Raw genomic sequence first — 19,184 nt, forward strand, 5'->3', positions numbered from 1 at the left:
ATGAACTCCAGATGCATGTGCCACCTTGTGCATCTGGCTGCTTACATGGGTACTGGGGAATTGAGCCTCAAACTGGGTTCCTTAGGCTTCCCAGGCAAGAACTGCTAAGCCATCTCTCTAGCACCCCCTTTTTATAATAATATTATTTATTTTTTATTTATTTGAGAGAGGGAAAGAGAGGACAGATAGAGAATGGGCACGCCAGACCCTCCATCCACTGCAAATGAACTCCAGACACATGTGCTGCCTTGTGCATCTGGCTTATGTGGGTCCTGGAGAATCGAACCTGGGTCCTTTGGCTTTGCAGGCAAGTGCCTTAACTGCTAAGCCATCTCTCCAGTCCTATTTATTTATTTATCTTGGTTTTCCAAGGTAGGGTTTCACTCTAGTCCAGGCTGACCTGGAGTTCACTGTGTAGTCTCATGGTGCCTCAAACTCACACTGATCCTCCTATCTGTGCCTCCTGAGTGCTGGGATTAAAGGCATACTCCACCAAGCCTGGTACCCCTGCCTTTTTTTTTTTTTTTTAATTTTTATTAACATTTTTCATGATTATAAAATATATCCCATGGTAATTCCCTCCCTCCCCACCCCCACACTTTCCCGTTTGAAATTCCATTCTCCATCATATTACCTCCCCATTACAATCATTGTAATTACATATATACAATATCAACCTATTAAGTATCTTCCTCCCTTCCTTTCTCCACCCTTTATGTCTCCTTTTCAACTTACTGGCCTCTGCTACTAAGTATTTTCATTCTCACGCAGAAGCCCAGTCATCTGTAGCTAGGATCCACATATGAGAGAGAACATGTGGTGCTTGGCTTTCTGGGCCTGGGTTACCTGACTTAGTATAATACTTTCCAGGTCCATCCATTTCTCTGCAAATTTCATAACTTCATTTTTCCTTACCGCTGAGTAGAACTCCATTGTATAAATGTACCACATCTTCATTATCCACTCATCTGTTGAGGGACATCTAGGCTGGTTCCATTTCCCAGCTATTATAAATTGAGCAGCAATAAACATGGTTGAGCATGTACTTCTAAGGAAATGAGATGAGTCCTTTGGATATATGCCTAGGAGCGCTATAGCTGGGTCATATGGTAGATCAATCTCTAGCTGCTTTAGGAACCTCCACACTGTTTTCCACAATGGCTGGACCAGATTGCATTCCCACCAGCAGTGCAGAAGGGTTCCTTTTTTTCCACATCCCCGCCAACATTTATGATCATTTGTTTTCATGATGGTGGCCAATCTGACAGGAGTGAGATGGAATCTCAATGTAGTTTTAATCTGCATTTCCCTGATGACTAGTGACGTAGAACATTTTTTTAGATGCTTATATGCCATTCGTATTTCTTCCTTTGAGAACTCTCTATTTAGCTCCATAGCCCATTTTTTGATTGGCTTGTTTGATTCCTTATTATTTAACTTTTTGAGTTCTTTGTATATCCTAGATATTAATCCTCTATCAGATATATAGCTGGCGAAGATTTTTTCCCATTCTGTAGGTTGCCTCTTTGCTTTTTTCACTGTGTCCTTTGCGGTGCAAAATCTTTGTAATTTCATGAGGTCCCAGTGATTAATCTGTGGTTTTATTGCCTGAGCAATTGGGGTTGTATTCAGAAAGTCTTTGCCAAGACCAATATGTTGAAGGGTTTCCCCTACTTTTTCCTCTAGCAGTTTCAAAGTTTCAGGTCTGATGTTAAGGTCTTTAATCCATTTGGACTTAATTCTTGTGCATGGCGAGAGAGAAGAATCTATTTTCATCCTTCTGCAGATATTTATCCAGTTTTCAAAACACCATTTGCTAAAGAGGCTGTCTCTTCTCCAATGAGAATTTTTGGCATTTTTATCAAATATCAGGTGGCTATAGCTACTTGGGCTTACATCTGGGTCCTCTATTCTGTTCCACTGATCTACATGTCTGTTTTTGTGCCAGTACCATGCTGTTTTTGTTACTATGGCTCTGTAGTATAGGTTAAAATCAGGTATGATGATACCACCAGCCTCTTTTTTGTTGCTCAGTATTATTTTAGATATTCGAGGTTTTTTGTGATTCCAAATGAATTTTTGGATTGTTTTTTCTATTTCCATGAAGAAAGCCTTTGGAATTTTGATAGGGATTGCATTAAATGTGTAGATTGCTTTAGGTAAGATTGCCATTTTCACAATATTGATTCTTCCAATCCAGGAACAAGGGATGTTTCTCCACTTTCTAGTGTCTTCTGCAATTTCTCGCTTGAGTGTTTTAAAGTTCTCATTGTATAGATTCTTTACTTCCCTGGTTAGGTTTATTCCAAGGTATTTTATTTTTTTTGATGCAATTTTGAATGGGAGTGATTCTCTGATTTCATCCTCTGTGTGTTTGTTGTTAGCATATATGAAGGCTACTGATTTCTGTGTATTTATTTTGTATCCTGCTACATTGCTGTAGGTTTTGATCAGCTCTAACAGCTTGCTAGTAGAGTCTCTAGGGTCCTTTATGTATAGAATCATGTCATCTGCAAATAATGATAACTTGATTTCTTCCTTTCCAATTTGTATCCCTTTTATGTGTGTCTCTTGCCTTATTGCTATGGCTAAGACTTCCAAAACTATATTAAATAGAAGTGGGGACAGTGGACACCCTTGTCTTGTTCCTGATTTTAGTGAGAGCAGGCGAGAGAATTGACATGCCAAGGCCTCCAGCCACTGTAATCAAACTCTATAGACACATGTACCACCTTGTGTGTCTGGCTTACGTGGGATCTGGATAGTCTAACACAGGTCCTTAGGCTTCTCAGGCAAGCACCTTAACCATTAGGCCATCTCTCCAGCCCATGATTCAGTGTTGTAACAACCAGTTGGTGAAAAAAAGAGGCTTCAGAGTGTGTCCCCTGGCCTGATCCCCCGCCCCCAAACATACCTGTCTTTACTTGCTTTCTGTTTTAAGGAGGAAGTGCTAAAACACTTAGTTCCATCTTAAATACATGTTATCAAGGTTATGTGAAATAGCCTAGCAAAAGACTCTTTGGTACTTGGAAATGTGCTGTTGGGATATGTTTGCCTAATTGATGCATGCCAAGCACCCACAATGGTGCCTTGCATATTAATAGGTACTCAGTCAGGTTCACATTGCTGGTAGACATCACCTAACCAAGAGCACCATTTGGGGAAAAGGGGTTTATTTCGGCTTACAAACTCTAGGGCAAGCTCCGTAATGGCAGGGGAAAATGATGGCATGAGCAGAGGTTGGACATCACCTGGCCAACATAGGAGAGAGTGCCGAACACTGGCGAGGGGACACTGGCTGTAACACCAACTATATACTCCCTCCAGGAGGCTTTAATGTCCATTTGCCATCAGCTGGGGAGACTAGTGTTCAGAATACCCAAGTTTATGGGAGGACACCTGAATCAAACCACCCCAGCAGACAAATTGGAAAGATTATCTGGAAGAAGGTATGGCTGGAACACGGTTGAAAGTTGGAAGTCACAGGCAGCCCCATCTGAGTTATACATCCTATCTGGGAAGGAGCCATTGCTTTGGGGGATATTGGTTCTCTGTGGTCAAAAGGCTTAATGAATTGTTGTAACCTTTTTTTTTCCTTGTCTTTTTATATTTATTTATTTATTTATTTATTTATTTGACAGTGAAAGAGAGAGGGAAGGAGAAAGAGAGAGAGAGAACAGGTGCGCCAGGTCCTCCAGCCACTGCAAACAAACTCTAGATGTGTGCACCTCCTTGTGCATCTGGCTAACATGGCTCCTGGGGAATACTATCTGCCAGGCGTGGTGGCTCATGTCTTTAATGTCAGCACTCAGGAGGCAGAGGTCGGAGGATCACCATGGTGAATTTCAGGTCAGACTAGGCTAGAGTGAGACCCTACCTCGAAAAACCAAAATAATAATAAAATAAAAATACTATCCATAGAAATATGTATTTATTTATTTCTTTTAGAGATGAAGAGGCAGATAGAGAGAATGAGCATGCCAAGGCCTCTAGCCACTGCTTTTGCATCTGGCTTACATGGGTCCTGGGCAGTCGAACCTGGGTCCTTAATCTTCACAGGCAAGCATCTTAACCACTAAGCCATCTCTCCAGTCCTGGACTTGAATTTTGATTGGTGGGAAGCAGAAGCACTTCCCTCTCTACTTTAATTTCTAGTAGCCCAGCACCATATAGGAGCAAGACCATCTCCCTTCACTGCACTGCAAGATTGCCTTTGTCATAAATCACATGTTAAGTATGTTTCTGGATTCTCTCCTGTTCCGTGGATCAGCATTTTTACCCTTTGCGTGAAAAGTTTTCTTAAGCTCTGTATTATCTGTCATATCACTGGTATGTGGCATGACAAGTCCTTCAGCAGAGCCCTGGCTATTCATGGTCCTTGGCTTTTTCATGCGATTTTTTTTTTTTTTAAGACAGGCTCTCACTCCAGCCCAGGATGGCCTTGGACTTGTGGCATTCCTCCTGCTTCAACTTCCTGAGTGCTAGGATTATAGGCTTGCATGTACTGCCACCCTCAACTTTTGTATGAGTTTGTTTATCTCCATAGGAAATGCATGCTGAGATATTTTTTTACTTCTCTTGTTGAATCTATAGAATAATTTAGGGCCAAAATTCCTTTTATGGGGGTGGGGAGATAGCTCAGTGGTTAAAGATGATTGCTTGCAAAGTCTACTGCTTGGGTTCAGTTCCCCAGTATGCATGTACAGCTAGACAAAATACCCAGTTTTGCATGCATCTAGAGTTCATGTAGCCCTTAACATACCCACAGTCTCTTTCTCTCACAAATAAATAAGTAAATATGATTTTTTTTTTAAGGTAGGGTCTCTCTCTGGTCCAGGCTGACCTGGAATTCACTATGTGGAACTCACGGTGATCCTCCTACCTCTGCCTCCCGAGTGCTGGGATTAAAGGCGTGCCCCACCATGCCCGGCTGATTTTTTGTATTTGTTTGGAAACAGAGAGAGACAGAGAATTCTTTTTAGGGGCTGGAGAGATGGCTCAGTGGTTAAAGGCACCTGATGGCCTGAGTTCCCCAGTACCCGTGTAAAGCTGGATACACAGAGTGCACATGTGTGTAGAGTTCGTTTATAGTGACAGGAGGCCCTGGTGCTTCCATTCATTCTCTGCCTCTCTGATTACAAATAAAATATTCAAAATATATAGATATTCCTTTTATGACATTGAGAGTCTCCTAGCCCATATATATATGTATGTGTGTATGAATATATCTTCTTTTTTTTTTTTTTTTTTGGTTTTTCGAGGTAGGGTCTCACTCTGGTCCAGGCTGACCTGGAATTAACTCTGTAGTCTCAGGGTGGCCTTGAACTCATGGCAATCCTCCTACCTCTGCCTCCCGAGTGCTGGGATTAAAGGCGTGCGCCACCATGCCCGGCTTATATCTTCATTTTTTTTTAAACTAACTTACTCATTATGAAAATTCTCCAAGTGTGGTGGCTTCAGCATGTAGTCCTAGCTCTCAGGAGGCTGAATCAGGAAGACTGCTGCAAGTTTGAGGCCAACATGGGCCACATAGTGACTGGCCAGCCTGAGTTTCAGAGTGAGACCCTGTCTTAAAGAGTGGGTGGGAGGGGGCTGGGAAGATGGCTTAGTGGTTAAAGGCAAAGCTTTATGACCTGGGTTTGATTCTCTAGTACCTATATAAAGCCAGATGCACAAAGTGGCGCATGTGTCTGGAATTGTTTACAGTAATTAGAGGCCCTGGCATGCTCATTCATATTCATTCATTTCCCCCCTCTGCTTACAAATAAATAAATACAAAATTTTTTTAGCTTTATTTTTATTTATTTATTTGAGAGAAAGAGGGAGAGAGGGAATGGGCGTACCAGGGCCTCCAGCCATTGCAAACAAACTCCAGACACATGCGCCCCCTTGTGCATCTGGCTTATGTGGGTCCTGGGGAATCAAACCAAAGTCCTTTGGCTTTACAGGTAAACACTTTAACTGCTAAGCAATCTTTCCAGCCCGCAATACAATTTTTTTTTAAAAGAAAAAGCTGGGTGTGGTGGTATACACCTTTAGTTCCAGCACTTGGGAGGCAGAGGTAGGAGGATCGTCAGGAGTTTGAGGCCACCCTGAGACTACATATTGAATTCCAGGTCATCCTGGGCTAGGGTGATAAATTACCTTAAAAAACTAGGGGGAAAAAAAAAAAGAGAGAGGGCTGGAGAATGGCTTAGAAGTTTAGGCACTTGCCTACAAAGCCTAAGGACCCAGGTTCAAATCCCCAGTGCCCACATAAGCCAGATGCACAAGGTAGCTCATGCATCTGGAGTTTTAGAAACAAAAAGGGGAAAAGGGCTGGAGAAATGGCTTAGCGGTTAAGGTGTTTGCCTGCAAAGTCTAAGAACCCAGGTTCGATTCTCCAGATCCTATGTAAGCCAGATGCACATGGTGGCACGTGCGTCTGGATTTCGTTTTCAGTGGCTAGAGGCCTGGTGTGCCCATTCATTCATTCATTCTCTCTCTCTCTCTCTCTCTCTCTCTCTCTCTCTCTCTCTCTGTAATAAATAAATAAAATTTTTTTAAAGGGAAAAAAAGAAAAGAGGGCTAGAGAAATGGGTCAGTGATTAAGGTACTTGCTTTCAAAGTCTAAGGACCCAGGTTCGGTTCCCCAATACCCACATGAACCAAATGCACAAGGTGCATGCATCTGGAGTTCATTTGCAGTGGCTAGAGACCCTGGTGGCCCATTCTGTCTATCTGTCTGTCTGTCTGTCTCTTTCAAATAAATAAAACATTTTAAAAGAAAAGATAGCCAGGCATTGTGGTCCACACCATTAATCCCAGCACTCAGTAGTTTAAGGTAGGTGAATCACCATTAGTTAGAAGCCAGCTTGGGCTAGAGTGAGAGACCCTGCCTTACTAAAACAAAAACAGAGCCGGGAGTGGTGGCACCCCTCAGTGAGTTCTAGGCCAGCCTGAGACTACATAATGAATTTCAGGCCAGCTTGGACTAGAGGGAGATCCTACCTTGAAACCTCTCTCCCCCTCCAAAAAAACAAAAACAGAATATTTAGAGCTAGAAAGATGGCTTAGTGGTTAAGACACTTGCCTGCAAAGTCTAAGAACGTGAGTTTGAATCTCCACTGCCCATGTAAAGCCAAATGCATAAGGTGGCACATGTGTCTGTAGTTCCTTTGCAGTGGCTGGAGGCCCTATATCTCTCTCTCTCTCTCCTCTCTATCTTTCTCTATTTGAAAGTAAATAAATAAATATTGGGGGGAAAAAAAAGAAGCTGGGCGTGGTTTCTCACGCCTTTAATCCCAGCACTCGAGAGGCAGAGGTAGGAGGGTTGCTGTGAGTTCGAGGCCACCCTGAGATTACATAGTGAATTCCAGGTCAGCTTGGGCTGGTGAGACCTTACCTCAAAAAACAAAAACAAAGGAAAAAGAAAAAGAAAAAGAAAAGAAAAGAAAAAAACATGCAGGAACTCAGATGAATCCTGGGGCTACACAGCCGGCCTCAGTGCTTACCCAAGTACCAGGATCCAGGGAGGGTCACCAGTATCACCAGTATAGCAACGCACCTCCTCTGACATTAGAGGGATCAAGGACTGAGTTCTGTATGTTTTAAAACTCTGTGACACGATTGACCCTGAAAAGCTCTCAATCAGTTCCCATTTTATGAAAGACCTAAGCTTAGACAGTGTGGACCAAGAGGAGATTATTATGGTCATGGAAGATGTTGAATTTGAAATTCCTGATATAGATGCAGAGAAGTTAACATCTCTACAAGAAATTGTAGATTCTGGAGGCGGGTGTAGTAGTACAAGCCTTTAATCCCAGCATTCGGGAGGCAGAGATAGGAGGATCACTGTGAGTTCGAGGCCACCCTGAGACTACATAGTGAATTTCAGGTCAGTCTAGGCTAGAGTGAAACCATACCTCAAAAAAAGGGGGTGGTGGTCGTGGAGAGATGGCTTAGCAGTTAAGTGCATGTCTGTGAAGCCTAAGGACCCAGGTTCAATTCTCCAGATCCCACGTAAGCCAGATGCACATGGTTGCACATGCATCTGTTTCTGGTAAATAAGTAAATAAAAATAAATTTTTTACAAAAGAACAAAAAGGTTGGAGGAATGGCTTAGTAGTAAAGGCATTTGCTTGCAAAGCCAAAGGACCCAGATTTGATTCCCGAAGGGCCCACATTAGCCAGATGTACAAGGGGGTGCACGCATCTGGAGTTCGTTTGCAGCAGCTGTTTCCATTCTGTCTGTCTCTCCTTCTGTCAAATAAATAAATATTTTTTAAAAAGAACAAAAAACAAAAAGAAAAAGAAATTGTAGATTCCATTGCAGATAAGAGGGATGTATATGGGGGGGCTGGAGAAATGGCTTAGCAGTTAAAGCATTTGCCTGCAAAGACAGAGGATCCTAGTTCGACTCTCCAGGACCCACGTCAGCCAGATGCACAAAGGAGTGCATGCATCTGGAGTTCATTTACAGTGGGCTGAAGGCCCATTCTCCCTCTCTCTCTCTCTGTCTTTTTCCCTCTCAAATAAATAAATAAATAAATGAAAAGAAGGATGTATATGAATAAAGTTATCAGAGCCCCTTCCTCACTGAGAGAGGAATCAGGTAGCACTGGCAAGTGTCTAGAAACAAGGACACATTGTGACATCATCACTGACTGGTGTCAACTCTGTTGGACTTGTATTTAAATTGTCTAAATGTTTTTCCCTTTGAAAGTAAATATATTATAAAACCAAAGAAACCCAGAAAAATTTAAGTACACAGAAAATATGGAATAATTAGTACAAACCAACTCACCATCTAATATCAATAATCGCCAATAGGTCATTGAAGTAAGATTTTGCTCTATATACCACACTGGCCTCAAATTCAAGATCTATCGCCTCTGCCTCTATAGTGATAGGGTTACAGACATGGGCCACCACTTGCTTGCTACCCCCTCCCTCTTTTTCCAAGGTAGGGTCTCACTCTAGCCCAGGCTGACATGAACCTCACTCTGTAGCTCCTAGCCTGGCCACAAACTCACCTCTGCCTTTTGAAAGCTAGAATTAACACCCCCCCCCCCCCGCTTAAATATTTTGTTTTATTTATTTGAGGATTTCCCTTTTTTTTTTTTTTTTTTGAGGCAGGGTCTCATTCTAGCTTAGGCTGACCTGGAATTTACTATGTACTCTCAGGGTGGCCTCAAACTCATGGCCATCCTCCTACCTTGCCTCCTGAGTGCTGAAATTAAAGGCATGTGTCATCATGCCTGGCTTATTTGAGAGAAAAAAAGAATGGGTGAGCCAGGGTCTCTAGCCACTGCAAACAAACTCCAGATGTATGTGCCACCTTGTGCATCTGGCTGACGTGTATACTGGGAAATCAAACCTGGGTCCTTTGCTTTGCGGGCAAGTGACTTAATAGCTAAGCCATCTCTCCAGCTCCCCCCCCACACTTTTTTTTTTTTTTTTTGAGGTAGGGTCTGGCTCTAGCCCACATTGACCTGAAATTCACTGTGTAGTCTCAGACTGGCCTTGAACTCATGGCAGCCCTTCTACCTCTGTCTCCCAAGTGCTAGGATTAAAGGCGTATACCACCACTTGGGTGTGTATGGGTGTGTGTGTGTGATGTGTGGTGAGGTGTGCGCCTGTATGTATGTGCAGCTGTGTTTGCGTCATGCTCACACTTGCAGAAGCTGGAGGGAAATGTTCACTATCTTTCTCTATTGCTGTCCCATGTATTTTCCTTGAAACGGGTTTCTCACTGAACCTGGAGCTACTGTTTCCAGTCAGACTGGCTGACCATCAAGCCCCAGAGGTTCTTCGGTCTATGCTCCCCACAGGACTGGGGTTACAGGCATTACTTACATGCTCACTGGAGAATCGAACTCAGGACAGATCAGACCCTCTCCAAGCTTTCATGCTTGTATAGCAAGCACTCTTCCCCATTGAGCCATCTCCTCATAACCCCCCCCCCCATACACACTTTGTTTGTTTGGTTGGTTGGTTTTGGTTTTTTGAGGTGGGGTCTCACTGTAACCCAGGCTGACCTGAAATTCACTAAGGATTCTCAGGGTGGCCTCAAACTCACAGCGATCCTCCTACCTCTGTCTCCCGAGTGCTGGCATTAAAGACATGCACTACCACACCTGGCTTATTGTTTTTATTTTTTAATTTTTTTTTTGGTATTTTTTATTTATTTATTTGAGAGCAACAGACAGCTAGAAAAAGAGGCAAAGAGAGAGAGAATGGGCGCACCAGGGCCTCCAGCCACTGCAAAGAAACTCTAGACAACGTGCGTCCCCTTGTGCATCTGGCTAACATGGGTCCTAGGGAATCGAGCCTTGGGGTCCTTAGGCTTCACAGGCAAGCGCTTAACCACTAAGCCACTCTCCAGCCCTGTTTTTATTTTTATTTTTGGAGGTAGGCTTTCACTCTAGCTCAGGCTGACCTGGAATTCACTGTGTAGTCTCAGGGTAGCCTCAAACTCATGGTGATCCTCCTACCTTGCTTCCCAAATGCTGAGATTAAAGGCGTGCACCATTTCGCCCAGCCCCACACCCACTTTTTATAAGTAACAGTGGCCTTGTTTAGAGGTCAGGCTAGTGTTCTTGTGACTGTCCCATATTCTCTCTCTTTTTTGTTTTGTTTTTCAAGGTAGAGTCTTGCGTAGTACTGGCTGACCTGTAATTCACTAAGTCTTAGGGTGGCCTTGAACTCACGGCAATCTCAATCTCGGGTGCTGGGATTAAAGGCATGCGCCACCACACCGGCTAATGTCGCATAGTTCCCCAGGGTGTTTATCTTGGTCAGCTACCCCCTGAACCTTCCATACATTAGCGACTAGTTCTAGGCTTCAGTGGATGCACACAACCTCACTAATCTTCCCAGAGTCTTCCTCCCTGACAGCCCTTCTCAGGGCTGAGGAAGGCCAGCAGCTGGGTGAAGTTTTAGCATAATTTCAGGAAGCCTTAGACCTAGTAACAGTTTGTAATATTTGTCCCTGTATTAGGCCAAGGACAAACACACCTCTGTTTGTTTCTGGGAGCAGTTTCCCTGCAGCTCCTCAGTCCCAGGCAGCCAGCAGAGGCTCTCCAGAGTCATGGACTGCTTTGGACAGCCCCACCTCTCTCTTCCCATTCTTAGACAACACAGGCAGCTCCACGTACCGGCCACCCCCTCGGACGCGGGAGGTGATGATCAACGGGCAGATGGTAAGGCTAAAGTACTGCTTCACCTGCAAGATGTTCCGGCCACCCCGGACCTCGCACTGCAGCGTCTGCGACAACTGTGTGGGTGAGTGGGAGGCCACAGGGTTCTCCGAGAGACTGAGCCCTGGAGACAGGTGGTTACACATGCGGCAAGGAGGCCAGTGTCTGAGATACCCATGGCTGGACAGGACGTCTGGTTCACCCTTTGCTGTGACTGGGGAGAGGCTGTGAGTCTCCTTAGCTCTGAGATGTGGGACAGATGGAGCTTGAACCTGCCTCCTGGCTTCATTCAACCTGGTCCTCAGATCAGTGGTCCTAGGAGACTAGAGCAGTTATATCATAAAAGGAGTGATCTAACTCAGAGAGCTGGAGAGGGAGAGAATCTGGAGGAGGTGAGGTGGAAGCTGGGTCCTCACCCACACTGCAGTTCTCAGTTTATCCCCTCACCTGGCTCCTCAGAGGCCACGAAGGGTGGTCCCTTGGGAAAGTGTTGTAAGGGAGACTGTAAGGACCCAGAGGAGCTGAGCCATGGTGACAGTGCATAGTTCCCAGGGCAGTGACTTCATCATGCCAGCTCAGCACACCCTGAGCAGGGACAGCGGGCAGTAAGTGGGTGACTCAGTGGGCATCATTCATCCCCGAGAGTCTGCCCCACCTACGTAAGGCCTGCAACGGGCTTGTGACCCACATTCCCACAGAGACTTTCCTCTAGTCTGGGTGTGACCCCACCCCCAGGACTTAGTGTTGGTATGAGCTCAGCCCTCTCTCTTGGCTTCTGGTGCCAGCTTTCTGTGAGTTACCTAGTGGCCCAGCCCTTCCCTGGGCCTTAGTTCCAGAGCAGGGGCGAGGGTTGATGGCTCTGCACATGTAGCTGGGGTAGCAGGTCAGGCAGCGAGCACTTTTTCTGGGGTTTTGTACCAGGCCCTGTGTTGGGCCTTGGAGACTCATTCAGCAGGCTCTGAAGCCACCACATGCCTCTCAAGGAGCTTCCAGTGCAGACTGCAGTGAAGCAGTTCCATAATTATGACTAACCAGGTCAACACACGTATGTTGTGTATTGGAAATGTGGTGTAAAAGAGGAGCAACAGGAAAGATGACAGGAGACCCTCACCTAGTTCAGGGCCAGAGGAGACCTTTTAAGGGACTGGCTTTGCAGATGTGGTCCGAAGGAAGAGTTACCGTTGAACACAAGAGTTGGCAAAGAATGTGTAAGACAGTGGATGGGCATGGGTGTTTGAGGACTAGGTGTCGGGTATGTCCTAACAGACAGGAATCAGCTGACACGGAGAGGGTGAGTGGTAGAAGGACCCCTGATGTGGGTGGGAGGACCCTCTAGCCACCTGCGCAGGTTGCAGACCCACATGATCTTGTCCCTCCCCTCCATTCTAGAACGGTTTGACCATCACTGCCCCTGGGTGGGCAACTGTGTCGGGAGACGAAACTACCGCTTCTTCTACGCGTTCATTCTCTCCCTCTCCTTCCTCACGGCCTTCATCTTTGCCTGCGTGGTCACCCACCTGACACTGCGTGAGTTGGCAGAGAGTAGGGGTGGGTGAGGGCTGGCCAGAAGGTCAGCCCTAGCACAGGGCAGTGGTCACCGACTCCCTGACCGGTGTCCTCCCCTTTCCTTCCTTCGTAGGCTCTCAGAGGAGCAACTTCCTCTCCACTCTGAAGGAGACACCAGCAAGATATCCTTTTCCAGACAGTCGACATAGGTGGGAACTGAGGTCCCTTCACGGGGACAGGGCCTCCAGAGAGGAATGGTCTGTCCTCTAGAATCCAGTCTGCAGTTGCTGCTGTCCTCACCAGGGCTAGAAACAATCCTAAATGGGTTATGACCAAGAATTCTGACGAGGTACCGTCCCCGTCTTTAGGAGCCTAGAAGAGTGTGTCCTTTAAGGTGTTAAGCCCCCTGGAGCATGTCATGCCCGAGGCTATGAGTTTGCAATCTTCACTTCCCTCTGCTACCCATCACCCTGGTGTTTATTTGCTCTTGAGGGGGCTGCTTTCCCAGTCCTGGGGGCCCAGAAAGTGAACCTGCTGATAACTTTGCCACAGGAAAGTCCCAAAATGTGTTGCCTCTCTGGGAAATAGTTCCAAAGAAGGGTGGGGGAGAAAGGTTGAGCACAGTGCCCAGGGGCTCCTCCCTTCCACCCCACGCGTGTCCTTGACTGCCCCACCGTGCTGGAATTGGTGATCTGCTTCTTCTCCATCTGGTCCATCCTGGGCCTCTCAGGGTTTCACACTTACCTCGTCGCCTCCAACCTGACCACTAACGAAGACGTGAGTAAGGCCGAGACAGGGCTGAGGGAGTCCCGGGCAGCTAAGCACGGTCTTGGCACACTGCCAGGGGTGCAGGGTGGAGGAGTCGGGTGGCTAGGCCTCCTGGTGCTCACGGACTGACCCCGAGAGGCTTTGTGTCTCGGCGCAGGCTCCCTGGTTGCTTTCTCACAACCCCGCAGAAGCAGAGCCTGTACCACAATGCTCAGGTCTGGCCAGTGTGCGGCTACTAAATGTCTCTTTGGGGCCTCTCACCAAGCTTGGGGCAGGACAGCTGGGATCCTTATTCTCTACTGGACTGCTGAGAGATGTGGCCTAGAGCCCCACTGCCAGGCACGTAGAGCTGGGATCAGTGCTCAGAAGTCATGTCGTGCTTTCTGCTCTACCATGCTGCACAGAGCAGAGCTGTGATGGGGGCTATGGAGGGGTCTGTATTGAGAAGCACAGCCAGGACAGAAACATGTGGCTCTCCTGGTCCTTCCTGCCTTTCTCCCTCCAGACCACCACCAAGTGGCATTGTCTGAACACCCACTGTGCCAGTCCAGACCACCACCAAGTGGCATTGTCTGAACACCCACTGTGCCTGTCCTGAACCAGTCCCAACTTCCCCAGTTTATCCTCCAAACTACTAAAAACAAACAGGAGTGTGTTCATCATGCCTGCTGCATGATACTGATCAGACCCACCATCCAACAGAAAAGCAATTCCATGCTGGGCATGGTGCTGTGTTCCTGCAGTCTCTGCACTTAGGGGACTGAGGCAGGAGGATCATTAGTTTGGGGTCAGCCTGGACTATATAGATCGATATTGACAGATAGAGAGAAAGAGAAAGAACACATGAGTTTGATCAGGCCTAGTGGTACAAGCCTATAATCTCAGCTACTTTGGAGGCAGAGATAGGAGGATGCAGCCAGGCATAGTGGCTCATGACTAATGTCAACACTCAGGAGGCTGAGGTAGTAGGAAAGGGGATTGCTGTGAGCCCTAGGCCAGTTTGGGCTACAGAGTGAGTTCTAGGTCAGCCTGGACTAGAGTGAGATCCTACCTCAAAAACAAATAGAAGCTGGGTGTGGTGGTGCACACCTTTAATCCCTGCACTCAGGAGGCAGAAATAGGAGGATCACATAAGTTCAAGGCCATCCTGAGACTACATAGTGAATTCCTGGTCAGCATGGGCTAGAGCGAGACCCTACCTTGGAAAAAAGAAAAAAGAGAGCCAAGCATGGCGGTGCACGTCTTTAATCCCAGCAATTGGGAGGCAGAGGTAGGAGGATCACCTTGAGTTTGAGGCCACCTTGAGACTACATAGTGAATTCTAGCCTGGACTAGAGTGAGACCTTACCTCAAAACACCAAAAAAAAAAAAAAAAAGGAAAGAAAGAAAGAAAAGAAAAGTAAAAAGGGCTAGAGAGATGTAAGCCAGATGCACATGGTGACATATGCTTCTGGAGTTCATTTGCAATGGCTAGAGCCCCTGGAACACCCATATTCTCTCTCTGTCCTTCCCTCCCCCTCACCATGAATAAATTTAAGAAAATATTTTTTTGTTTGTTTTTTTGAGGTAGGGTCTCACTCTAGCTCAGGCTAACCTGTAATTTACTATGTAGTCTCAGGGTGGCCTTGAACTCATGGCACTCCTACCTCTGCCTCCCAGTGCTGGGATTAAAGGTGTGTGCTACCACACCCAGCTAAAATAAAGTATTTTTTAAAAAAGAAAGTTTGGGTCTGATCTATAAGTGTTTGAAGCCAACCTGGGCTAGAGTGAGACCCTAAGTCAACAAACAAACAAAACAGTAAAAAGAGAGCCAGCGATGTAATTCAGTGGTAGCATGGAAAAGAAAATACACTGCAAGGCTGGAGAGATGGCTCAGCAGTTAATGTGTTAGCCTGCAAAGCCTGAAGACCAGGGTTAGATTCCCCAGGACCTATGTAAAACCAAGTGCCCAGAGTGGCGCATGCATCTGGAGTTGGTTTACAGTGGCTGGAGGCCCTGGCACACCCATTCTCTCTGTCTGTCTCCTAGCTCTTTATTCTTGCATACAAATAAATAAAACTTTAAAAAAGAAAGAAAAGACACTCCATCAGTTTATTCTCTCATTTGGGGAAACAAACCTGAACATACGTCACAGTGCTGGTGGTTGGTCTGAGCAGAAGTGACATCAGCAGTATCTCCCAGAGTGGTTTTCTGGGGGCAGGATCTTACCAGAGCTTAAGCAAGAGAGGAGTGTTCTAGACTAGTAAGTGGAGCACGCTGTGGGTTAGTCGGGAGGTTCTTTCCCACTGAGCCCTCAACAGCAGACTTGACAGAGCTAGCGATGGGCCATCAGCCCTACCACCTGCTGCCTCTGTTTTTAATGAGGACGGACTCCAAGAAGTGATCGTCTTGTCTGTTCAGGGTCATGTAGCTAAGTACATGGCGGGGTCAGGGTGACGCAGCCCCTTGCCCTCAATGCTGCCCTTCTCCTTAGGTGGCCAGCAAGAGGAGGGATTGCTCACAGGCTGTCTCTGGAGATTTCTCTGTGATTTTGTCTTCTTAGTTGGGGCTCCTAAGCTGCATCTGCCACATGCTCCCGTACATCCAGCAGTCCCTCACAGCTTCATTGAATGGCCTGTGTTGAAGACATGTCCCCTCCAGTAGTCTACCCAGAACGGGTTTCAGAATTAGCTTGTTTTCCATGGCCCCTAGGTCACCTTCCTAGAAGAGCGAAGCAACACGAGGCAGCTGGGCTGGGGTGTAGCTTAGTGCTCAAGTGATGGCCTTCCATGCAGGAGGAGGCGGGGTTCAGTGGTAAAGCGTGTTTAGCATGCATAGGGTCCTGGGTTCAGTCCCCAGCGCTGGGGCGGAGGGGGCGCAAAAGGGGTAAAAAGGAGAGAGGGGAATTAGCTGACCCAGAACTTTCCTCTTGCAGATCAAAGGCTCGTGGTCCAGCAAGAGGGGCGGGGAGGCCTCTGTCAACCCCTACAGCCATAAAAGTATTATCACCAACTGCTGTGCTGTGCTCTGTGGCCCCCTACCTCCCAGGTAAGCCAGGGCATATCAGAGGTCACAGGGATGGTGGCCCTGTGAGTCTGTACCCCTCAAGTAGGTTTGGGGATTCTCCCCACACCACAGATACCCTCTGTCCACAGTCCCTTCTGAGGAAGGTTGGTTTTGTTTTGTTTTTCAAGGTAGGGTCTCACTCTAGCTCAGGCTGGCCTGGAATTCACTGTGTGATCTCAGGATAACCTTGAACTCAATGGCGACCCTCCTATCTCTGCCTCCTGAGTGCTGGGATTAAAGGTGTGTGCCACCACGTCCAGCTAAATTGTCATTTTTAGTCCCATGTACTCATAGGAAAAAAAAAAAAAAAGTACAACAGGACATGGTGACGCACGCCTGCAATCCCAGCACCTGGGAGGGATACTGAGACAAGATTGCTTCTAGCTCAAGTCCTACTTCTCAAGGATACCACAAATGTTGTGGGTCTATTTGGGTGACTCGCCCTTCCTGCTGCTGATGGCTGCACACTATGGGGTGGCCACCCTCTCCTGGTTCATGGGAATCCTGGGGGCTCACTCCTGCTGGGAAGCTCCCTGTCCCTACTGACAGCAGAGGGCAGCAGAGCTCCAGAACGGGGCTTAAAGTGCTTTGGGCACTGCTAGGACACGGCCTCCTCACTTAGGTCACCTGGACATTAGGTCTCTTTCTGTCTCCAAATGCTGGCTCTTCCTTGCTTCTCCCCACCCTGCAACCTAGCTTCTTGGCAGACAGACATGAGGGTCAGATGGAATTAACAGTGAATAAACATTTGGGAGGTGGAAGTAGGAGAATCAGGAGTTAGGGTCATCCTGCCAGGCGTGGTGGCACACACCTTTAATCCCAGCACTCATGAGGCAGAGGAGGAGGATCACCATGAGTTCGAGGCTACCCTGAGAATACAAAGTGAATTCCAGATCAGCCTGGGTTAGAGTGAGACCCTACTGCAAAAAAAAAAAAGAAAAAAAAAGGTGTCATCCTTAGCTACAAAAATAAATAAATAAAAATAAAACCACCCACCCAGCACTCAGGAGGCAGAGATAGGAGGATCACCATGAGACTACAATTCTAGATCAGCCTGGGATAGAGTAAGACCCTACCTCGAAAAAACAAAAAATAAATAAAACCAAATCAATGAATAAATTATGTGGCCAAAGACAGATGCCCAGAAAGCAGAGGGGCCTTCCAAGAAAGCCTTGATCCCCTAAATAGAGAGCAGCTGCTTTCCCCAGCTTTTCTAGAACTGGGTCTCCGCTGGCCAGTACACGGACTACGTCAGCTAGCATTATGCACAGCCCTCACATGTCCTCTGCTTGTGTTTTGGAAGCCTGATTGACCGGAGAGGATTTGTGCAGTCTGACACTGTATTGCCCTCGCCTATCAGAAGTGATGAGCCAGCCTGTGGAGCCAAGCCGGACACCACCATGGTAGGAGGCCACCCCTGAACGTGGCTCAGCATCTGCCACCTGCTGGCCTGTCCACTCCTTCGTACCCACCTGCCACCTTTCACACCTGCCGGGACCCTCCCCATGCCATCCAAGGGAAGCAGAGCTGCCAAAGACTCAAGTCTTTTCGTATTTATTTCCCACCCTGCGTGGCTTTCCCTGAATTGCTCCATGGCTGTACCCTCTGCTCCCTAAACCCAGGTTCCCACAGCCTTGGACCCTAGGTCCCCCAGGTGATCCGTGGCGGGAGTGAAGGAGAGCCACAGTATCTGGAGGCCACCAAGGGGACCGTGTCAAGTCTCTGCCTGTGCCTAGGCAAACCCTGCGTGAGTGAGGGTGTGAACTGAATGAGAGGCCTCTGCTGAGCCAGGGACCTCAGGAAACCACTGAGCAACCAGCTTGGATCACGGGTGGTGGAGAGGACAGCTCCGTGGGCCACTTTGGTTTAGGGGCTCCTCCTGTGCTCCCTTTGTGATGATCATTGTTAGAGTGGGCTTTTGGTGGGCTTGGGTGGGGGGTTGTATGGGTTTGGCCAATAGTACAGAACTGAGGTGCCAGTGGAGTGAGCTGGGGTAGGAGATGGGGCAACCTGTATCAGGAAACCAAACCAGCCAATCAGACCCCCAGAACCTCAGCTGCTCTAGTCCTGAGCAGCACGACTGAGCAGGGGGAAGGGAGGGACCTTGCCCTCCCCACGGAGGCTGTCTAAGGGACCTCTGCCAGCCCTTCCCCCATCTCGTCACCAAGTCAGGGCTAGGGGGTGGGCAGGTTATGCTCATGCTGGCAATACTTGAAACGGGTTTATTAATGCTGGGTATTTTGCACAATTTTATAGACCTCTTTTCTACATAGCCTTTTTTTAACATGAAAAAAATGTCAGCCACATTGCTACCTGTGCAGTGCCAAGTAAAGGCTACCAGAGGGTTAATTGATTTTGACAAGTTTATTGTTGTAAGAGACCTTCTAGCTGTGAATGAGTATGTTGTGAGTGTGTGTGCGCACACATGTGTGTGTTTGCGTGTGCCCTTGTATAAGTGTGGTGGTTGGCCCCATACCCCCTAGGCTGCCTGCTTCCCCCTTGGGTTCGAAAGCAGCCGGAGCTATAGGATGGGGAGCATGTGCATTGGACACAAGACCCCTGGACTCGCGGGGCTCAGCCCTCGTTCTTTAACTCTTCCTTCATGGACCTTGGACAACCAGGGGCTTGGGACTCTGTCACGCAGCAGCCAGGTCAGGCTTCCAGCTGGCACCTGCCTAGACAAGC

The 19,184-nt window shown here is 47.3% G+C and overlaps 1 protein-coding gene across 1 annotated transcript in view; it reads left to right on the forward strand.

Annotated features, from left to right (window-relative positions):
* The window catches only part of Zdhhc18 (zinc finger DHHC-type palmitoyltransferase 18), a 45,357-nt gene extending 26,173 nt beyond the window's left edge, over nt 1-19,184 (forward strand). Inside the window, exons 3-8 of the mRNA XM_004671218.2 lie at nt 11,116-11,265; nt 12,570-12,707; nt 12,820-12,868; nt 13,361-13,463; nt 16,369-16,481; nt 17,803-19,184. Of these exons, the coding sequence (XP_004671275.2) occupies nt 11,116-11,265; nt 12,570-12,707; nt 12,820-12,868; nt 13,361-13,463; nt 16,369-16,481; nt 17,803-17,920 (671 nt within the window). The 3' untranslated portion in view covers nt 17,921-19,184. The remainder of the gene's footprint in view (nt 1-11,115; nt 11,266-12,569; nt 12,708-12,819; nt 12,869-13,360; nt 13,464-16,368; nt 16,482-17,802) is intronic.

This window comes from Jaculus jaculus, chromosome 5 (assembly GCF_020740685.1).
Source record: "Jaculus jaculus isolate mJacJac1 chromosome 5, mJacJac1.mat.Y.cur, whole genome shotgun sequence".
In the NCBI taxonomy this organism is placed as follows: domain Eukaryota; kingdom Metazoa; phylum Chordata; class Mammalia; order Rodentia; family Dipodidae; genus Jaculus; species Jaculus jaculus.